This window comes from Leucopleurus acutus, assembly GCF_964270905.1.
Source record: "Leucopleurus acutus genome assembly, chromosome: 15".
In the NCBI taxonomy this organism is placed as follows: domain Eukaryota; kingdom Metazoa; phylum Chordata; class Mammalia; order Artiodactyla; family Delphinidae; genus Leucopleurus; species Leucopleurus acutus.
The window spans coordinates 58,620,806-58,638,886 of NC_139157.1; the positions used below are offsets into that span (position 1 = coordinate 58,620,806).

Sequence of the window (18,081 nt, forward strand, 5' to 3'; positions counted from 1 at the left end):
CAAGTTTGTACTGTGATGCATCTTTAGTAAGGGTTTAGTCAGTCTCGTGTTGTGGAAGCATCCCTGCAAAGAGGTTCACATCTGCCCCTACCAGTTCAGGACCACTCTTTCTTTTTAGATCTTTTGCCTTAGGGATGGTGTAGAGATTCTCAGCCATGAAGACGGTGTGAATTTAGGCCCACACTCTGCGTGGTACACGCCTAACAGGGTTCTGATTTCCCTCCGGTGACTTTCCGCCACTGCCTAGGTTGATGTCAAGTGTACTTTGGCTTCCTGGCCGGTGAGCTAAGTTTTCGCGTTCCTGGCTTTACGGATAGGGTGATTTTTCCTGAATTTGGCTTTATGAAGTTTCTTCCAAATGTGACCCGTGGCTTGAAATAACCTCTCTGCATGTGTGTTAGAAAGTCCCCTTATTACAACCACTAAGACCCATAATTGTTTCCCTGACTCATATTAGCTTCAGCTCCTGCTCTCCGCCCTTTGACTTTCCTCTCTGTTTCTCACAACCGTGGGTTTTCCTCACGTGTTTCTAACTCAGCTCTTCATTTACTGTTTTGCCGGTTATATTTTTGTCAGGCGTTTCAGTGTGGATCTGGCTGGGATTGAGAGGAAGAGGATGCTGTTATCCAATTTTAAATTATTTTAGATTTGTATAATTTTTTTGTTTGCTCATCATCTTTCTGTCAACACGTGACATATTTTGTGCCTACTATGTACTGAGTACTTTGATAAATGAAATCTTTGGCCAGATTCCTTCCTTCAAGAAACTTGATCCTAATGTAGGCCCTTGTGGAACAAGGGTATATATCTGATACAAAGGTGGTACCAGATAATAAGCCTACTTATGGAATAAAGTGGCTAGAAAAGGAATGTCGAGGTAGAGTTAAAGTAAAATAGGAAGGGTGTTTAGAAAGTGAAAGAGTTTACTGCATTAGACAAAAAGAAATGGGTCTAGCTTGAGGAGAGCCTTGAAATGTCAAACCAAGGGATTTAGATTCTATCTTGTACGTAAGAACAAAAAGCTGTTAGAGGTTTTGGGTTGGAGAGGCGTTTAATGTTTTATAATCTTAGTGTTAACGTTTTGAGAGGCGTTTAATGTTTTATAATCTTAGTGTTAACGTTTTGCTCTACTAAAGAAAAGTTGTTTTATTTTCCTTCTTTTACTTAGGAGAAATTAAACTCAAGACTTTACAGGTAGAAAAATGAATATGCTTGATTTCCCTGTTTGTGTAGACAAGAGATTACTAGTCAGTGCAGACAGGGGCCAGGCCTGTGTTGTAAACTAGTAGAGCTGGCTGGGAACAGGAGCGGCCACCAGGCCTCTTCTCAACAGGGTTTTCTGGATTGTTAAAGGTTGCAAACTCATCCAAATTTTAAAAATCACCAAATATATTTGGTCCTAATATATCTGCTGGCATGGTTTGACCCATAAGCTATGGGTTTGCAACCTCTATATAAAAAGGGTTCATTAATAATATTTTTATTACATTCTGTGATAAAATTTTAAAAATATATTAATTATTCAAAATTGTCCACACAATTCAGGAAGATGTGATGTGTTCAATTTGAACGTTCTGTATCTAGTAAGTAGCTATTTATCTATGATAATAAACTTGTTGGGATATTTGACTTCCTAAGTCAGAAATAAAAATATTTTCTAAAACTCTTGTCTTACAGGTAAAAGAATGTCATATTTCAACATTGGTACCTGAAATCAGAGTGTAATTGCCAGGCCACATGGATGAGTGCCAACCTTTGCATTTCTGGTGTGTATCCTGTGACCATTCTATCTGGGGTGAGTGATTTCTAAGAGTAGCTGGCAACAAACCAGATGCCAGCCAGCCATGGACTACCCTCACAAATGATGCTAGGGGTTATAAATTAAACACGGTCTGGTGATCTGTGATGTGTAAGGCAGTTAATATAGTTGGTCTGGATTAACTGTCAGCTCCAGAAATCTGTATTCCCATAATGTGAAATCTGTACTTAGCATGTTCGGAAGTGAGTCATAATTAACAATAGGGAATCATTTGTTTAAATGTGAAGTTATAAAATGCCTAAGATCCTTTTGGATTTACAGCAGGATTTTAGTGGTTCCTCATATATTTTAAATAATTTTAATTTTAAAAGTTCAAGGACTTAGTATTTCTTGAAGGATAGTTATAATTTTGCATAAAATAGGTTTTTTTTGGGTCATACATCTGCCATTGCCTTATAATATCAGTTTTGCTTCCCATATAGCATAAAATTGTATACATTTTCAGTATTCAGTTTCCTTAAAAGTACATTAGATAAATTATTCCAGAGAGTCTCATTTACGTGAATGTTGTTTTTTTCAGTTTCATTCTGGGAAATTACATTGGGTAAAAAGCCGTTTATTACCTTATCCATGCATTTTCCTGTTTATTTAAATTATTTTACTTCAACAAGCCATTCATTTTTTTAGAACATCCTTCAAAGAGTTCGCGCGTCTTACCGAGGACACCTGACCTTTTGAAGCTTCATAATTCACACCTAGATGCCACCAGTCTTTCCCATGTTAACAGTTCTGACTATGTTTTATTATATGTGCCTTCGGCGCCGAGCCAGGACAGCTACAAGAGGAGAAATGATGAACAGCCATAGAACTATAGAAGCAAACAGCCGGACTTCCCCTCTCAATGCAGAGGTGGTCCAGTATGCCAAAGAAGTAGTGGATTTCAGCTCCCATTATGGGAGTGAGAATAGCATGTCCTATACCATGTGGAACTTAGCAGGTGTACCAAATGTATTCCCGAGTTCTGGTGACTTCACTCAGACAGCTGTGTTTCGAACTTACGGAACGTGGTGGGATCAGTGTCCCAGCGCTCCTGTGCCATTTAAGAGGACGCCGCCTAATTTCCAGAGCCAAGACTATGTGGAACTTGCTTTTGAACAACAGGTGTATCCTACAGCCGTTCACGTTCTAGAAACCTATCATCCTGGAGCAGTCATTAGAATTCTAGCTTGTTCTGCAAATCCCTATTCCCCAAGTCCACCAGCTGAAGTCAGGTAAGACTCATTTTTTAATGACCATGTTCTATGGCTGAAAGGTTGTGGTAGTTTTAATACTGGAGGTCCTTTTTCCACTGGAAGCATTCTCTTAAGTCATTTAAACAAATTCGATTTTTAAAATTTTCCTTAGTTTTCTGATAGGGAAAGAAAGATCAGACATATGAAATGTAATGCATTCTTTATACCTATAAAACCTCACACCATAATAATCATGGATTGTGAGATTTGTGTGTGAATTTACTGTAAATGAAAAGCACGATTTGAACTAATTGGGACATGGACCAATCTGAGAAGTTAGTTGGAAATATGATTTCTAACAGATTTTCAAACAGACATCATATTACTGCTTTTAAATACTTTGAGTAACTCAAAGTCGACCTACAGAGTGACACTTTAGAGGAAGTCCGTAGGGGATTAGCTTTAATCTTAGGTGGATGTTTTCGTAACAAGTATATTCATTTAAAAATAAATGCTGGGGACTTCCCTGGTGGCGCAGTGGTTAAGAATCTGCCTGCCAATGCAGGGGACACGGGTTCAAGCCCTGGTCCAGGAAGATCTCACATGCCACGGAACAACTAAGCCTGTGCGCCACAACTACTGAGCCTGCGCTCTAGAGCCCACAAGCCACACCTGTTGAAGCCCACGTGCTACAGTTACTGAGCCCGTGTGCCGAGAGCCTGTGCTCCGCAACAAGAGAAGCCACTGCAATAAGAATCCCGCGCACCGCAAGGAAGAGTAGCCCCTGCTCGCCGTAACTAGAGAAAGCCCGCGTGCAGCAATGGAGACCCAGTGCAGCCAAAAATAAATAAATTAATTAATTAAAATAAATACATGTTGCCTTAAGTATTCATGCATTCTCCCTAAAGGCGCTCTCTCTCTCTCTCTCTCTTTCTCTCTTTCTCGTTTCTGTAGTTCAGCCTCCTGATTTTTTAAAATATAATTATTTGACTAGGTAATATATTCACATGGTTCAAAAATCTAAAAATTACATAATGCAGTCTTGCATGTACCCTGTTCCCCATGTGCCTAGGACCCACCCCTCCCTCAAAGAAACCACTTTTATCCACTTCTTTGCATTGTTCCAGAGTTTCTTTATGCAAATATAAGCAAATACAAATGTATTTATTTTATTTTTCTTTATACACAAAAATAAGCACACTATTTGCATTGTTCTGTACCTCATTTGTTTCACTTACTGGTGTATATTGTATCTTTTCATGTAAGTGCAAAGAGAGCTTCATTATTCTTTTCTACAGTTGCAAGTAATGCAGTGTATGTGTACCCCAACTTATTAGCAACTCCCCTATTGATGGGTTCTTAGTTGTTTCGATACTTTTGCTCTTATTAATATTAATGCAGTGAATAACCTTGCCATGAGTCACTTCGCATGTGTGCAAGTATATCTGTGGGATAAGTTGCCAGAAAGATTGCTGGGCCAAGGGTCTGTGTATTTGTAATTTTAATACGTAGTGCCAAACTTCCCTCCCAAGAGGCTCTCCTAGTTCTGTTCCCACCAGCAATGTATATGCATGCATGTTTTCCCGAAGCCTCACCTACAGAGTGTTTTAATAAATTTTAGCATTTTTGTCAATTTGTTAGGGGAAAAATGTTAGGGGAAAAATGTTATCTCATGTTAACTTTCATTTGAAATGCTTTTATCATCTCTGAGGTTGAATATCTTCTCATGTTTCAGAGCCATTTATATTTCCTTCTCCTTGAACTGTCTGTCATGTTATTTGTCCATTTTTCGAGTACTTATTGATCTTATCAGTTTTTAACCTTTATATTACTTGATTCATTCATTAAATATTTGAGTGTCTACTATGTGCTAAAGCATTGTTCTGGGTATTGAGGATACATTAGTAAACAATGAACAAAATAGACAAAAACCTCTGCCCTTATGAGCTTATTCTAGCCCAAGGGCAGTCTGTGACACCTGTTAAACTGTAGGAGCCCAGCTGCCTGTGGAGGAGGAGTGAGGGCGCAGATCACATTGCACGTTGCATCTAACACACTGCTTCCTTGAAGTCCCTGTCCCCTCAACTCCCAGGGAGCACCTCCCAGTCTACCAGGAAGCAAATGCAGAGTACAGCTCAACTCAAGCTGGAGACTGCTGGTATAATCTTTATGTGTTCTTATCAGAACGATTTTGATAATTCATTGTGAACAATATTATTAATGGGTCAGTTTTTTTAAAAAACAGGAAACCAGCATCCTTTAATATACAGGCTTTTTTTCCTGAGAGGAAAAAAAAGTACTTTGAGTAGGATCCTTTCTTATGTGAGAATTGTTTCGTTGGACTCTGTCATTTTTTGCCTCTTTCCTACAAAGCTATCTAGTTTTTTTTCTAAAAAGATGAACCAATATGGGGATAAGATCTATGCAACATGTAATGTCTTTCCTCTGATCTAAAACTTAATGTCTGCATAACTGATTTTGAGTATGAATCATGCTCTTGGGTTCCTAGCTGAGAGCTGTAGTGCGTGATTGTGATCAAAGTGACAGCTTTATTTATAGATGTATCTCTACTTTGCCTAACTGATTTTTAGCCTTATTCCACAGAAAATACCATTAACTTTTAAGAGAAAAAGAAGCTAACCAATATATATTATTGTAGAATAAAAAAGGGCCTTTTAAATTTTACTGATTATGAAATCAGTTTCAGTGTTTAAAAAAACTTGTTAGGAAATACGAAAAAAGAAAATATATATAAAAAACCCCCACAGTTCTTCTGCCCAGATTCAGTAACTGTTAACGTTTTGGTGAATTTCTTTAGACAATCAGAAACATTGATTGAACACCTTCTCTGCTCACTCACTGCCAGGAACAAAACAGAGCCAGACAGATGTGGGTCTTGTTCTTTGAGTTTTACAGGCAAGCCTGGAAGAGGGCCGTGAGATTGCAGGTTGCATGTGCTGGCAGAGGGGAACGCCTAACCTGTGGGGCTCCGAGAAGTCCTCCCAGAGGAAGTGACTTAACTGGGACCTGAGGTTTGAGTGAAGCTTTAGTTTGGGTAGGAATGGTGGAGAGAGAGTACTACGTGCAAAGGTGAAACCATGAGGTGAGATCTTGGTGTTCTAAGAAGTGAGAAAAGCCCCGGAGTGGAGAGAACAAGCTGTTGAAGGGCCACAAGCTTTGGGATTTCATAGAGCTCTTGGGTCCAGTTTCCCAGAAGCAGACCTTGAGAGGACTGTTCCTCTACCAAAGGTTTGTTAAGGAAGTGCTCCTGAAGAAACTGGTAAGGGGTGGGGAAGATAAGGGAGTGGGGAAAGCACTGTAGGGAAGGGAAGAAATCAGGCAAGGATGCAAAGTCCTGTGAAATCCCAGTCAGCCTGGAGGCACAGTTGCCCAGGAGCTGGGCTCTGATGCTCCTGCCTGTCTGTCTTGGGCTGTGGGCTGGGGGAGTAGGAAGGGGAGATGGAAGTCTTCCAGGCACATGCCACTCTCAGGATGAAGAGGAGGCTCTGGGAGCCTATGTAGTTCTCTATAGAAGGCTGCAGGTGGGAGCCCTTAGGAGCAAGCCCGCACATCTGGGACATGGGCACCAGACTTACCAGGAGATCTAAGCAGAGCACAGGTAGAGAAAGTCAACTCCAATAAACTGGTAAACATAATGGTATAAACATAATGGTATTGATAATAAAAGTTAGAGAACTGATATAGGGTTCTCAGATTAGTTACTTTGCTACCAACATCATTTTTCATCACTATCATTTCATAAAAGAAACCCCAGTTTATACTGAGAAATTAGCATGCTCAGAATCTCGAATAAAGAGCGGTTGGCAACTTACATGTATATGTGTGCATATCTTTATATATACCAATGTATTCTTTATTTTTCACATTTAATCATGGAAAGCTCTATCACACACTGTGGTTTAGGAACCACTGGACTGTACTGCCTATTACTTTAATTAATTGCATACTGTTTTATTTCTCCCTTAGGAGTTAGCAAATAAGAGAGTGTGTTGGAGTAGCTCAGGAATTTATGGGAAATGAACTTGTCCCAGAACATTTAAAATTTAAAAGCAATCTTTCTCCATTTTGTCTGATTGCATTTCTTTGTTCAGTGAGTGAGGTAGGAAAGTTACAGGTAGTTCTGTAAGATCTCAAAGTCTTCTGATTTCGGGCCTAGTGCTCTACTAAGAGAAAAGAAAAAAGGTAGTATAGAGTGTCCTGGTTCTGAGTATAAGATCTTAATAGACGCTTGTGTAAGAGTCAGTAAAAAGGCTAGTGCAGGGTTACACATGGGAAAGAGAGACGGAAAAGAGGAGGAAGAGAATGACAAATTGAGGTCATATTAAGGAAGCTGACTGGAATGAAGCTATTTGGGGATAAAATTTAGTGGTATGGATATTTTTTTTTTTGAGTGTTGAAAGCATTTTCACTACAGAATTTTGAAGTTAAGAAGGCAGGGAGGAAGAAAGTGGCCGTCATAGAAAGAATTTGTTGCCAAAGGAAGTTGCTTAAGCAATGATTTCACGAATTGGTCATAGTCTGGTCCCCTTGACTTCGTGAGTCAAGAAGCATGATTTTGTCATTTAAGTCAGAAATGATCAGACCCTTTATCGGTTAGTTCTTTTTAAAGCAGATGCCACTTTGTTAGTTACAATTAGAGACAGGCTGGGAAGCAGGGAGTGAGTAGGTATACCTATTAGAGTACTTAATTTTATTCTAGTTTGTTTTCCTATTCTATCCCTTCACTTTCAGCAGGTAAAATGGAACAGTGTTGGCAAGAGAACTTTCTTTTTGCTGGTTACTAGTTGTGCTTACTAACCAGGGGGAATTTTGGTTATAGGGAAGCTCTTTGCATCCATGCAAAGAGCTTCCAACCTGAATATGTTAGAAAACTTGCTTTCTCCGGTTTCCATTGATGAACATCTCTCTTCCTCTCTTGTCTACCTGCTGCTTCCTGGGAGCCCTAGAGAGATGTTCTCAGTGAGTAACAACAGGTCAACAGTTACAGAGACAGAGTGCTTTGTGTCCAAGCACTGGACATATAGTAGGCATTCAGTGCAATCAACAGAAGGAGAAATAAGTGGGCTGGTAAAGAGAATGCTGGTTACTAACCCAGAACTAAGGGCTCCAAGTGCAGACAAAGTGCAGCCTGATAGGGATTCCATGCCGAATTTTGCACATGATTCTGTAGATTTAAAATACTTACAAAGGACATTAGTGTTTGTCAAATTTGTCCAGTAGATGAATACAGTGTGTGGGCATATATAGTCAGCACATAAATGTGCAGACTACAAAGGCCATGACTTAAAGCAGTTTAATCTCATCAACACTGTTCTGGGTCTAGAGGATTAAGAGTCAGGGCTATCTCATGGAAAATTGTGTGTGTGTGTGTACACACATGCACGCACACGTGCATTTGCTTGTATTTGCTTATTTTCACTGACTAGTTTTTTAAATTCTGGCATTAATTTTCTAGAATAAAAAGAGATTGGCATAGGAAATATAGCCATTATTTTATAATAAACTTAAGTGGAATATGTAAAAATATTGAATCACTATGTCACACACCTGAAACTATTCTAATATTGTAAATCAACCATACTATAATTAAAAAAAAGATTGACATATTCTGTTGTTGGGTAAAGTAGATATCTTTCTAACTTTAAAATAATATATTCTAGTTCTATTAGAATTTTAAACAAAAACACCTAAATACAGATACCCCCAAATCAATTTGTATTGGTCTCAGAGTTAATTTAATTCAACTGGCCACAGATCTATAAAATAATTTTTCCATCTTTTTACCACTTTTCTTTATTACTTCTTAGGCTATCAAGAAAAATCAAAATAAAATATAAATAAACTAATGATACTTGAATTTTTTTATGTTTAGACATTTAAAACTATTTTTAATAACTGATAAGGTTTGATATTTTTCAACTTTAAGTATGCTCTGATATTTAAACTTATACGTATAACTAAATATATAATGTTTATGCTATATAAAGTCAGAAGCAAAAATGATGCTAACATAGCATTAAACATTTAAACTAGATGCTAGAAATGTTAAGGAAGTCATTTTAAAGCATCATCTTAACCTTGTCCATTCTGCAAGGCAGAGAGAGAGAGAGGACTTTAGTGGATTAATACATTATTACAGTAGAATATTTCTGCTCTAATCAGTGCTTGGCAAGGGACCTGGCAGAGGTGATTTCTATATTACATTTTCAGTGTTTCTGTTAAGGCTCATAAAAACTTCTAATTGAAGCTAAACAATAAGATAGGCTGGTTTAGTCCACATGTGTTGTGAACCGGTACAGGTAGTTATTTCACAGGGTCCTGAGTGGTCCTTGTTTCTTGGACATAAGACATTCCTCCAGCATCATTTCGTGTCATTTTCCAGCAGCAACAAAAGGATGAGTAAAACCACAGTTTGAATTTTCTAATACCTTCCACCATTTACCCCAGGATTCTTGGAAATGTACTGTTCAAAACTAGGAATGCGTTTTCCCACGAACGTGGTTTTAACTGTTTCGTACTTCTGTTCCTGTATGGCTAGCTCTATTTAACGGTGTGGATTTTCAGTAGAGTGTTCAAATCAATTCCATGGTTAGAAACCCTAAAGATTTTTGCATTTAGGCTTTAGGGGCACTTCTTAGGTCTAGGCTGGCATTCCAAATTTGCTTTTCTGCCTTGTCACAGAAAGTGAGAAGATGCCCAGCTAGCTTTCCTTTCCTCCTCAAATCTGCCACAACCTGCTCTGTTCCTTAGAACTCTTCCCCTGCCTCCCAAGATTGGATGTAGAGAGGGACCAGTCTCTCCATTCCTACTTTCAGGTTGTCTCTGAATACGAATACTCACAGGTTCTTTATATGTTTGATGGGTTTTATTCCTAGTTTTCAGGAGAGAAGTAGCAAATCTAACAAATATGGGGTGATTATAAGGGTTCTGTTAACTGCAAAAGTCCTACTGTTATGGTTAATGATATGTTTACTGGAATCCCGTTGAGTTTCTGCCTTATGCTTTTATTCCTAAACGTAGAAATTAACCAAACTTCCCTTCTCCTGAGAGTGGTGCTATATGCCTTTCTTGCCCCCATCTTGGCCTAAAGACCATTATGGTACTTGTATGTCGATGACTTCTATAGTCTCAGCTCAGATTTCTGCCGAGTTTCATACTCTTTTGTCTATTTCAGTTCCCTAAATGCCTTGCTGTAATCAATTTTTACCTGGATCTCAATAGGCCATTGGCTTATCAAGAAACAGAGGGAGAGACCGGGCTTTCCTGGTGGTGCAGTGGTTGAGAGTCTGCCTGCCAGTGCAGGGGACATGGGTTCGTGCCCCAGTCTGGGAAGATCCCACATGCCGCGGAGCGGCTGGGCCCGTGAGCCGTGGCTGCTGAGCCTGTGCGTCTGGAGCCTGTGCTCCGCAATGGGAGAGGCCACAACAGTGAGAGGCCCGCGTACTGCAAAAAAAAAAAAAAGAAAAAAAAAGAAAAAGAGGGAGAGGACTCAAATAAATAAAATTAGAAATGAAAACGAAGAAGTTACAATGGACACTGCAGAAATAAAAAGCATCATAAGAGACTACTACAGGCAACTCTATGCCAATCAAATGGACAACCTGGAAGAAATGGACAAATTCTTAGAAAGGTATAACCTTCCAAGACTGAACCAGGAAGAAATAGAAAATATGAACAGACCAATCACAAGTAATGAAATTGAAACTGTGATTAAAAATATTACAGCAAACAAAAGATCAGGACCAGATGGCTTCACAGGCTAATTCTATCAAACATTTGGAGAAGAGCTAACACCCATCCTTCTCAAAGTCTTCCAAAAAATTGCAGAGGAAGGAACACTCCCAAACTCATTCTATGAGGCCACCATCACCCTGATACCAAAACCAGGCAAAGATGCTACAAAAAAACAAAATTACAGACCAATATCACTGATGAATATAGATGCAAAAATCCTCAATAAATACTAGCAAAGAGAATCCAACAACACATTAAAAGGATCATACACCATGATTAAGTGGGATTTATCCCAGGGATGCTTCAATATATGCAAATCAGTCAATGTGATACACAATATTAACAAATTGAAGAATAAAAAACATATGATCATCTCAATAGATGCAGAAAAAGCTTTAGACAAAATTCAATACCCATTTATGATAAAAACTCTCCAGAAAGTGGGCACAGATGGAACCTACCTCAACATAATAAAGGCCATATACAACAAACCCACAGCAAACATCATTCTCAATGATGAAAACTGAAAGCTTTCCTCTAAGATTAGGAACAAGACAAGGATGTCCACTCTTGCCACTTTTATTAAACATAGTTTGGGAAGTCCTAGCCACGGCAGTCAGAGAAGAAAAAGAAATAATAGGAATACAAATTGGAAAAGAAGAAGTAAAACTGTCACTGTTTGCAGATGACATGATAGTATACACAGGTAATCCTAAAGATGCCACCAGAAAACTACTAGAGCTAATCAATGAATTTGGTAAAGTAGTAAAATAGCAGGATACAAAATTAATGCACAGCAATCTCTTGCATTCCTATACACTAAAAACGAAAGATCAGAAAGAGAAATTAAGGAAAGAATCCCATTCACCATTGCAATGAAAAGAATAAAATACCTAGGAATAAACCTACCTAAGGAGGGAGAAGACCTGTACTCAGAAAACTATAAGACACTGATGAAAGAAATCAAAGCTGACACAAACAGATGGAGAGATATACCTTGTTCTTGGATTGGAAGAATCAGTATTGTGAAAATGACTGTACTACCCAAAGCAATCTACAGATTCAGTGCAATCCCTATCAAATTACCAATGGCATTTTTTACAGAACTAGAACAAAAAATCTTAAAATTTGTATGGAGACACAGAAGACGCTGAATAGCCAAAGCAATCTTGAGGGAAAAAAGCAGAGCTGGAGGAATCAGACTCCCTGACTTCAGATTATACTACAAAGCTACAGTAATCAAGACAATATGGTACTGGCACAAAAACAGAAATATAGATCAATGGAACAGGATAGAAAGCCCAGAGATAAACCCACACAGCTATGGTCAACTAATCTATGACAAAGGAGGCAAGGATATACAATGGAGAAAAGACAGCCTCTTCAGTAAGTGGTGCTGGGAAAACTGGACAGGTACATGTAAAAGAATGAAATTAGAATGCTCCCTAACACCATACACAAAAATAAACTCAAAATGGATTAAAGACCTGAATGTAAGACTGGACACTATAAAACTCTTAGAGGAAAACATAGGAAGAACACTCTTTGACATAAATCACAGCAAGATCCTTTTTGATCCACCTCCTAGAGTAATGGAAGTAAAAACAAAAATAAACAAATGGGACCTAATGAAACTTAAAACCTTCTGCAAAGCAAAGGAAACTACAAACAAGATGAAAAGACAACCCTCAGAATGGGAGAAAACATTTGCAAAGGAATCAACATACAAAGGATTAATCTCCAAAATATCTAAACAGCTCATGCAGCTCAATATTAAAACAACAAACAACCCAATCCAAAAATGGGCAGAAGACCTAAATAGACATTTCTCCAAAGAAGACATACAGATGGCCAAGAAGCATATGAAAAGCTACTCAACATCATTAATTATTGGAGAAATGCAAATCAAAACTACAATGAGGTTATCACCTCACACAGGTTAGTATGGGCATCATCAGAAAATATTCAAACAACAAATGCTGGAGAGGGTGTGGAGAAAAGGGAACCCTCTTGCATTGTTGGTGGGAATGTAAATTGATACAGCCACTGTGGCGAACAGTATGGAGGTTCCTTAAAAAACTAAAAACAGAATTACCATATGACCCAGCAATCCCACTACTGGGCATATACCCAGAGAAAACCATAGTTCAGAAAGACCCATGCACCCCAATGTTTATCGCAGCACTGTTTACAATAGCCAGGTCCTGGAAGCAACCTAAATGCCCATCGACAGATGAACGGATAAAGAAGATGTGGTGCATATATACAACAGAATATTACTCAGCCATAAAAAGGAACGAAATTGGGTCATTTGTAGAGACGTGGATGGACCTAGAGACTGTCATACATAGTGGAGTAAATTAGAAAGAGAAAAATAAATGTATATTAATGCATATATGTGGAATCTAGGAAAATGGTACAGATGAACCGGTTTGCAAGGCAGAAATAGAGACACAGACGTAGAGAACAAACATATGGACACCAAGGGGGAGAAGCGGGGAGGAGAGGGGGTGGTGGTGGTGGGATGAATTGGACGATTGGGATTGACATATATACACTAATATGTATAAAGTAGATAACTAATAAGAACCTGCTGTATCAAAAAAATAAAATTCTTAAAAAGTAAATAGGCCATTCGGGCAACGAAATGAACTGACAATATATTGGAGGGGAAAAAATTTGATATGATTAATAAGCATATGAAAACATTTTAAGTGTTATTAGTAGTCAGTGAATTATAAATTATGTCACAGAGACCTGGGTCACTGTGGAATTAGAGATTATTTTTTAAAATAAAGAGTGCTTTCAGTGGTCATTCTTATATATTGTTGGCATAAGCTTCTGTGAAAGCAGTTTGTAGTATGCATTGGGAGACTTAAAAATGTTCTTAATCTCTGACATAAAATCTTTATGTAAAAGTTCTGCTAGCTAAAGTAAATAAATAGAAATAGAAGTATTTATTGAAGTATTTTTGTCTGTGTTTTTTAACTTTCTCTGTTACATTAGAAAACAATATTAGAGAAATGGTTATTTATGCCATATATTGGAGAATATTATATATCTAATGATGCTGTGTTACATAGAATCTTTAAATAATTTTGGAGACTAATTTTTTAAGAAGACCTATATAAAGACATGGAATATGAGTTAGGCCTTGAAGAAAAGATGGGCAGATAATTGTAGGTTAGGCATTTCATTGGGAGGGGAAGACAACATGAGCAAACACCTTCATGTGGAAGTAAGTTTATTATCTGGAAAGTAATGATTAACCTGGTTGAAAAGTAGAAGTTCATTTTGAAGGAATAGGAGAAAATGTTATTCACCTGTTACGTGTTAGCTACTTGCTAGGTACTGAGGATACAAGGATGACTAAAAGATGACAATAATGGAAACTTAGGAGAAGGGCATATATGAGACAATTTCATGAAAACTCTGATAAAATTTAATGACTGGATAAAAGAAAATCAAAGAAAATGATAGTTTTGGGACTTCCACGGTGGTCCAGTGGTTAAGACTCTGCACGCTTCCAGCGCAGGGGACACGGGTTTGATCCCTGGTAGGGGGATCTAGGATTCCACATGCCGTGTGCTGTGGCCAAAGAAAAATATAATGAAAGTTTTGAATTTGTATGGCACCAGTAACAGAAACAGAGAAGGAGACCTTCGTGAGGCAAGGTGAGAAGTTTAGTTTCCACAGTTGGTTTAGGGCATGCACACAGGAGTGCTTTCTACCGTGTGCGTTAATACTTCGTGTTTGCTTTATCTGTAAAACTGAGTGTTGTTCATGTACCGCTGACTACCTATTTCCAGTTTTTAACTTACCAAAGTGAAATCTGCCAAAAAGGACTTTCTAGGGAGTTGTAAAAATAATTTAAGTAGTAAAAATATCTTAAGTAATAAGGTCTATGGCATTTATGTTTAAAATTATTTTCATGTCCTGGAAACAATTCTTGGTTTGATCCTATCCACCTTGTTGAATGCTTTTGCTTCACACTGTAACGTATTGGGCTGGGCCCCTAACGTTAAGATAACAGTAAATCTCATTCTAAACTGTATTATAGGGAAGTTTCTTTCTTTGGCAGATGGGAGATTCTTTGGTCAGAGAAACCTACGAAGGTGAATGCTTCCCAGGCTCGCCAGTTTAAACCTTGTATTAAGCAGATAAATTTTCCCACAAATCTTATACGGCTGGAAGTAAATAGTTCTCTTCTGGATTATTACACTGAATTAGATGCCGTTGTATTACATGGTACAAAGGACAAGCCAGTGCTTTCTCTCAAGACTTCACTTATTGATATGAATGATCTAGAAGATGACTATGAAGAAAAGAATGGATGTGGAATGGACAATCTGAACAAAAAGTTTAGCAGTATTGCCCTCAGGGAAGGGACAAGTAATGGATATTTTGATAAACTACCTTATGAGGTAAGCCAAAGATATTCAGTAGCATTATTGGACCTACTATCATTTTAAAATGTTTAGATGTTAATGTTTATTTTGCTAGATGTCAGAGAAATCGGAGCATTAGCAAGGTATACATAATCTGATGTATTGTGTATTTTGATTTTGGAAAGACTAGACAAAATTGTGTTCAGTAACTTCGCCACCTTTGTTTTGGATTTGACTTTAGTGATTCTGGATAAACTATTAAATATAGGTTATTTTATCACTGATTAACAATAACCAAAATACATAAAGCAATGATAAATTACACTCCACTTTAATTCATAATTACACAGTGTTAATGTGGGCAATATGTGATTAACTTGATACTGGTTATATTAAAGATGATTTGCTATGAAAAATAAGAGTATTAAGACTGTGAGAGAAATGCTTATTCTGTTTAATAGTGCGCAGTTTCTCCAAGTGTCATATACTCTTCTATACTAACTCTATTCTATATTCTAACTAGCTATGATTTTTGGTCTAGGCAGGTATAGAGTGCCTTTTACCTAAAGTCTTGTTTTCAGTGTGTCACTGCAGGGGTGTTTCCAGGGTATGTTTAGCACTCCTGGCTCCCAGGCATCGAATGCCATTAGCACACCCCCTGGGGTGGGAGTAGGGCCAGGCATTCCTTCCCCTGCTGAGAAGAGCTGTGTGTGGTTAAAAATAATATAATCAGATCTTTTAAAGAAAAATTTTATAAATTTAAACTTTAACCAGTTCAACTATCCCCCTTCCACACTGGTGGGTATTTCAGGTTTCATTGTAATAATACAAGTAGCTTAACTTGCATGGAACAATAAGGTAGCCTCTTGAGTGCCTAACAGGAGCTATAATGCCTGTTCAACATTTCACAATTCTAATGCTATGGTACATCCTGTGAAGTAGCTAAAGTTGCCACATAAAGATGAATTTAAGGGTCTAAGGTAATTCAGTCAGTAAGCCATGGAACCAGGATCCAGCCCAGGCCTTCTAGGTCAAGTCTTGTGTTATGCAAGGAAGCTTCATAGGTGGACAAGACACCCTGGCCCTTAGAGGGAGGAGGGAGGAAAGATGGAGGAGCATCTGAGCTGGGAGAGAGGAGCGTGGGATGTTGACAGTGTTGTTCCCTGGGGCTTCAAGGAGGGTCTGTTCTGGCAGCAGTGGCAGCAGCTCATCTGGAGGAAGCTCACTTCCTTGATTCTTACCCGTTTCCTAAAACTACAGTATAGAGATTTAAATTCAGCAAATGTATTTTAAAGAGTTTGTTGAATTTTATCCAGACCTGGTAAAATGCTTAACATGTCACATTCAAATGAATAATGGGAACTTCAGGCAAGGGGAAGAGAGTATCCAAAGGTGAGAAGAAGTGAAACTGTGTGACCTGTTTGGGAACTCCAGTATTTCACTGTGGCTGGAATAGGATTTGGTAGCAGAAGCTGCAAGAGACGAACTTGGACACAGGCTCAGGGCTGCCTCGGTGCATCACTCCATAGGCCACCATCCACACAGATGACAGTGATTGGGACATCCCAGCCCTGGCAGTGCACAGCCCACCCTGCCACATTGTAGAGGGCTCTGTGGGTTTTACCGAGAGGTTTGCATTTTCTCTCTTCAGCCAGTGGTCCTCAGGCTGCTCTGTCTCTCCTGTACACTGCACAATCATTGGAGGGGAGTCATAGAGACCTTAGATTTTATAAATCATTTACTTTTGGTAAAAAATTAGAACAAATCCAAGATAATACCTGTAATAATTTCACACTCACTTTCTTGTGTTCTCTGAATTCTTCATATGCTTTTTTTAGTGGGAGAAAAAGATGTGGAATAATAGCATTCCAGAAATTATCCATAATATGCAGGCATTTTCGCACATGCTTTGTCCCACAGTGAGAATGATTGCCCAGGTGTTTGGCCCCATGTAAAGTTTGTTTTTTGTATGTGTCATGGTATGAAGAAGATTGTGAACCTTTTCTGTAGTCAGTAGGGAAACATTGAAAGTTTTATTTACTTTAAAAGAAGAATAACAAAATGAGATTTCTTTCTTAGATTATTCTGTTGGTAAATGAAGAATAGACCAAAAGGAGGTCAAGGTGGGAAGCAGGGATACCAGTCGAGGAGCTACTGCAGAAATGTAGGCAAGAAGTTATGAAGCTCTGGGTACTGGAAAGTTTGGAAAGGAGGTAAGCCGGAGAAGTATTCTAGAGATGCAGAAGGTAGAAATCAAAGTAACTATTGAATGTGGACATGAAGCAGAGCATCACAAGGACTTTTAGGCTTCTGGTTGAAATGACCTGGTGGATGGATATGCCATTAATCATAAACCAGTGGGTGAAGGTGGAAGGGTGCATTGACTTGGAGGTGCCTGTGATTCATCAAAGCCAACTTCTCTGATTGAGAAGTTGACAGTAGGCAGTTGCTATTTGAGTTTGAAACGCAGGAGGAAGGTCTGAGTTTACATTTGTGTGAGTCTTCTCAGAAGAGGAGAGGGCTACCATGGTAGATGAAACTGACCAGGAAAACTGAGGGTGTGAATAAAGGGCCAAGAATAGAATTCTGGGATTACTAACATCTAAGAGTCCAGGAGAGGAAGACAAGTCAGAAAAGGCACTTGGGACAAGGATGAGATTGTCTTAAAAACAACGATAGGAAGCTAAAGAGGTATAGAGAACAAAAAATGGGTGTGGTCGGCCACACTGCTGCAGAGAGCTCAGTGACGAGTGCCCGCTGGTTTTGGTCATCGGGAGATCTCTGATAATCCTTTACCAGTATCAGTTCAATGGAACTATGACCATAGGGTGAGAGATGAGAAAAACCTTACCATATCTGGTTGAGGCATCAAGGAGCGGGGGAGAAGCAGAGACAAAAAGTGTTTGCTCTCTGAGCATAAGCAGAAAAATATTTCTATTAATATCCA

The 18,081-nt window shown here is 38.6% G+C and overlaps 1 protein-coding gene across 2 annotated transcripts in view; it reads left to right on the top strand.

Moving 5' to 3' along the window:
* FBXL4 (F-box and leucine rich repeat protein 4) overlaps positions 1-18,081 on the top strand; it is a 67,586-nt gene that overhangs the window by 13,603 nt on the left and 35,902 nt on the right. Inside the window, exons 2-4 of one of the 2 annotated variants that reach the window (XM_082856090.1) lie at positions 1,678-1,766; positions 2,447-3,030; positions 14,828-15,170. In XM_082856090.1, coding sequence (XP_082712216.1) covers positions 2,519-3,030; positions 14,828-15,170 — 855 coding nt within the window. In that variant the 5' untranslated portion in view covers positions 1,678-1,766; positions 2,447-2,518. Of the gene's footprint in view, positions 1-1,677; positions 1,796-2,446; positions 3,031-14,827; positions 15,171-18,081 lie in introns of those variants that run through there. The other variant, XM_082856091.1, reaches the window with a different exon arrangement.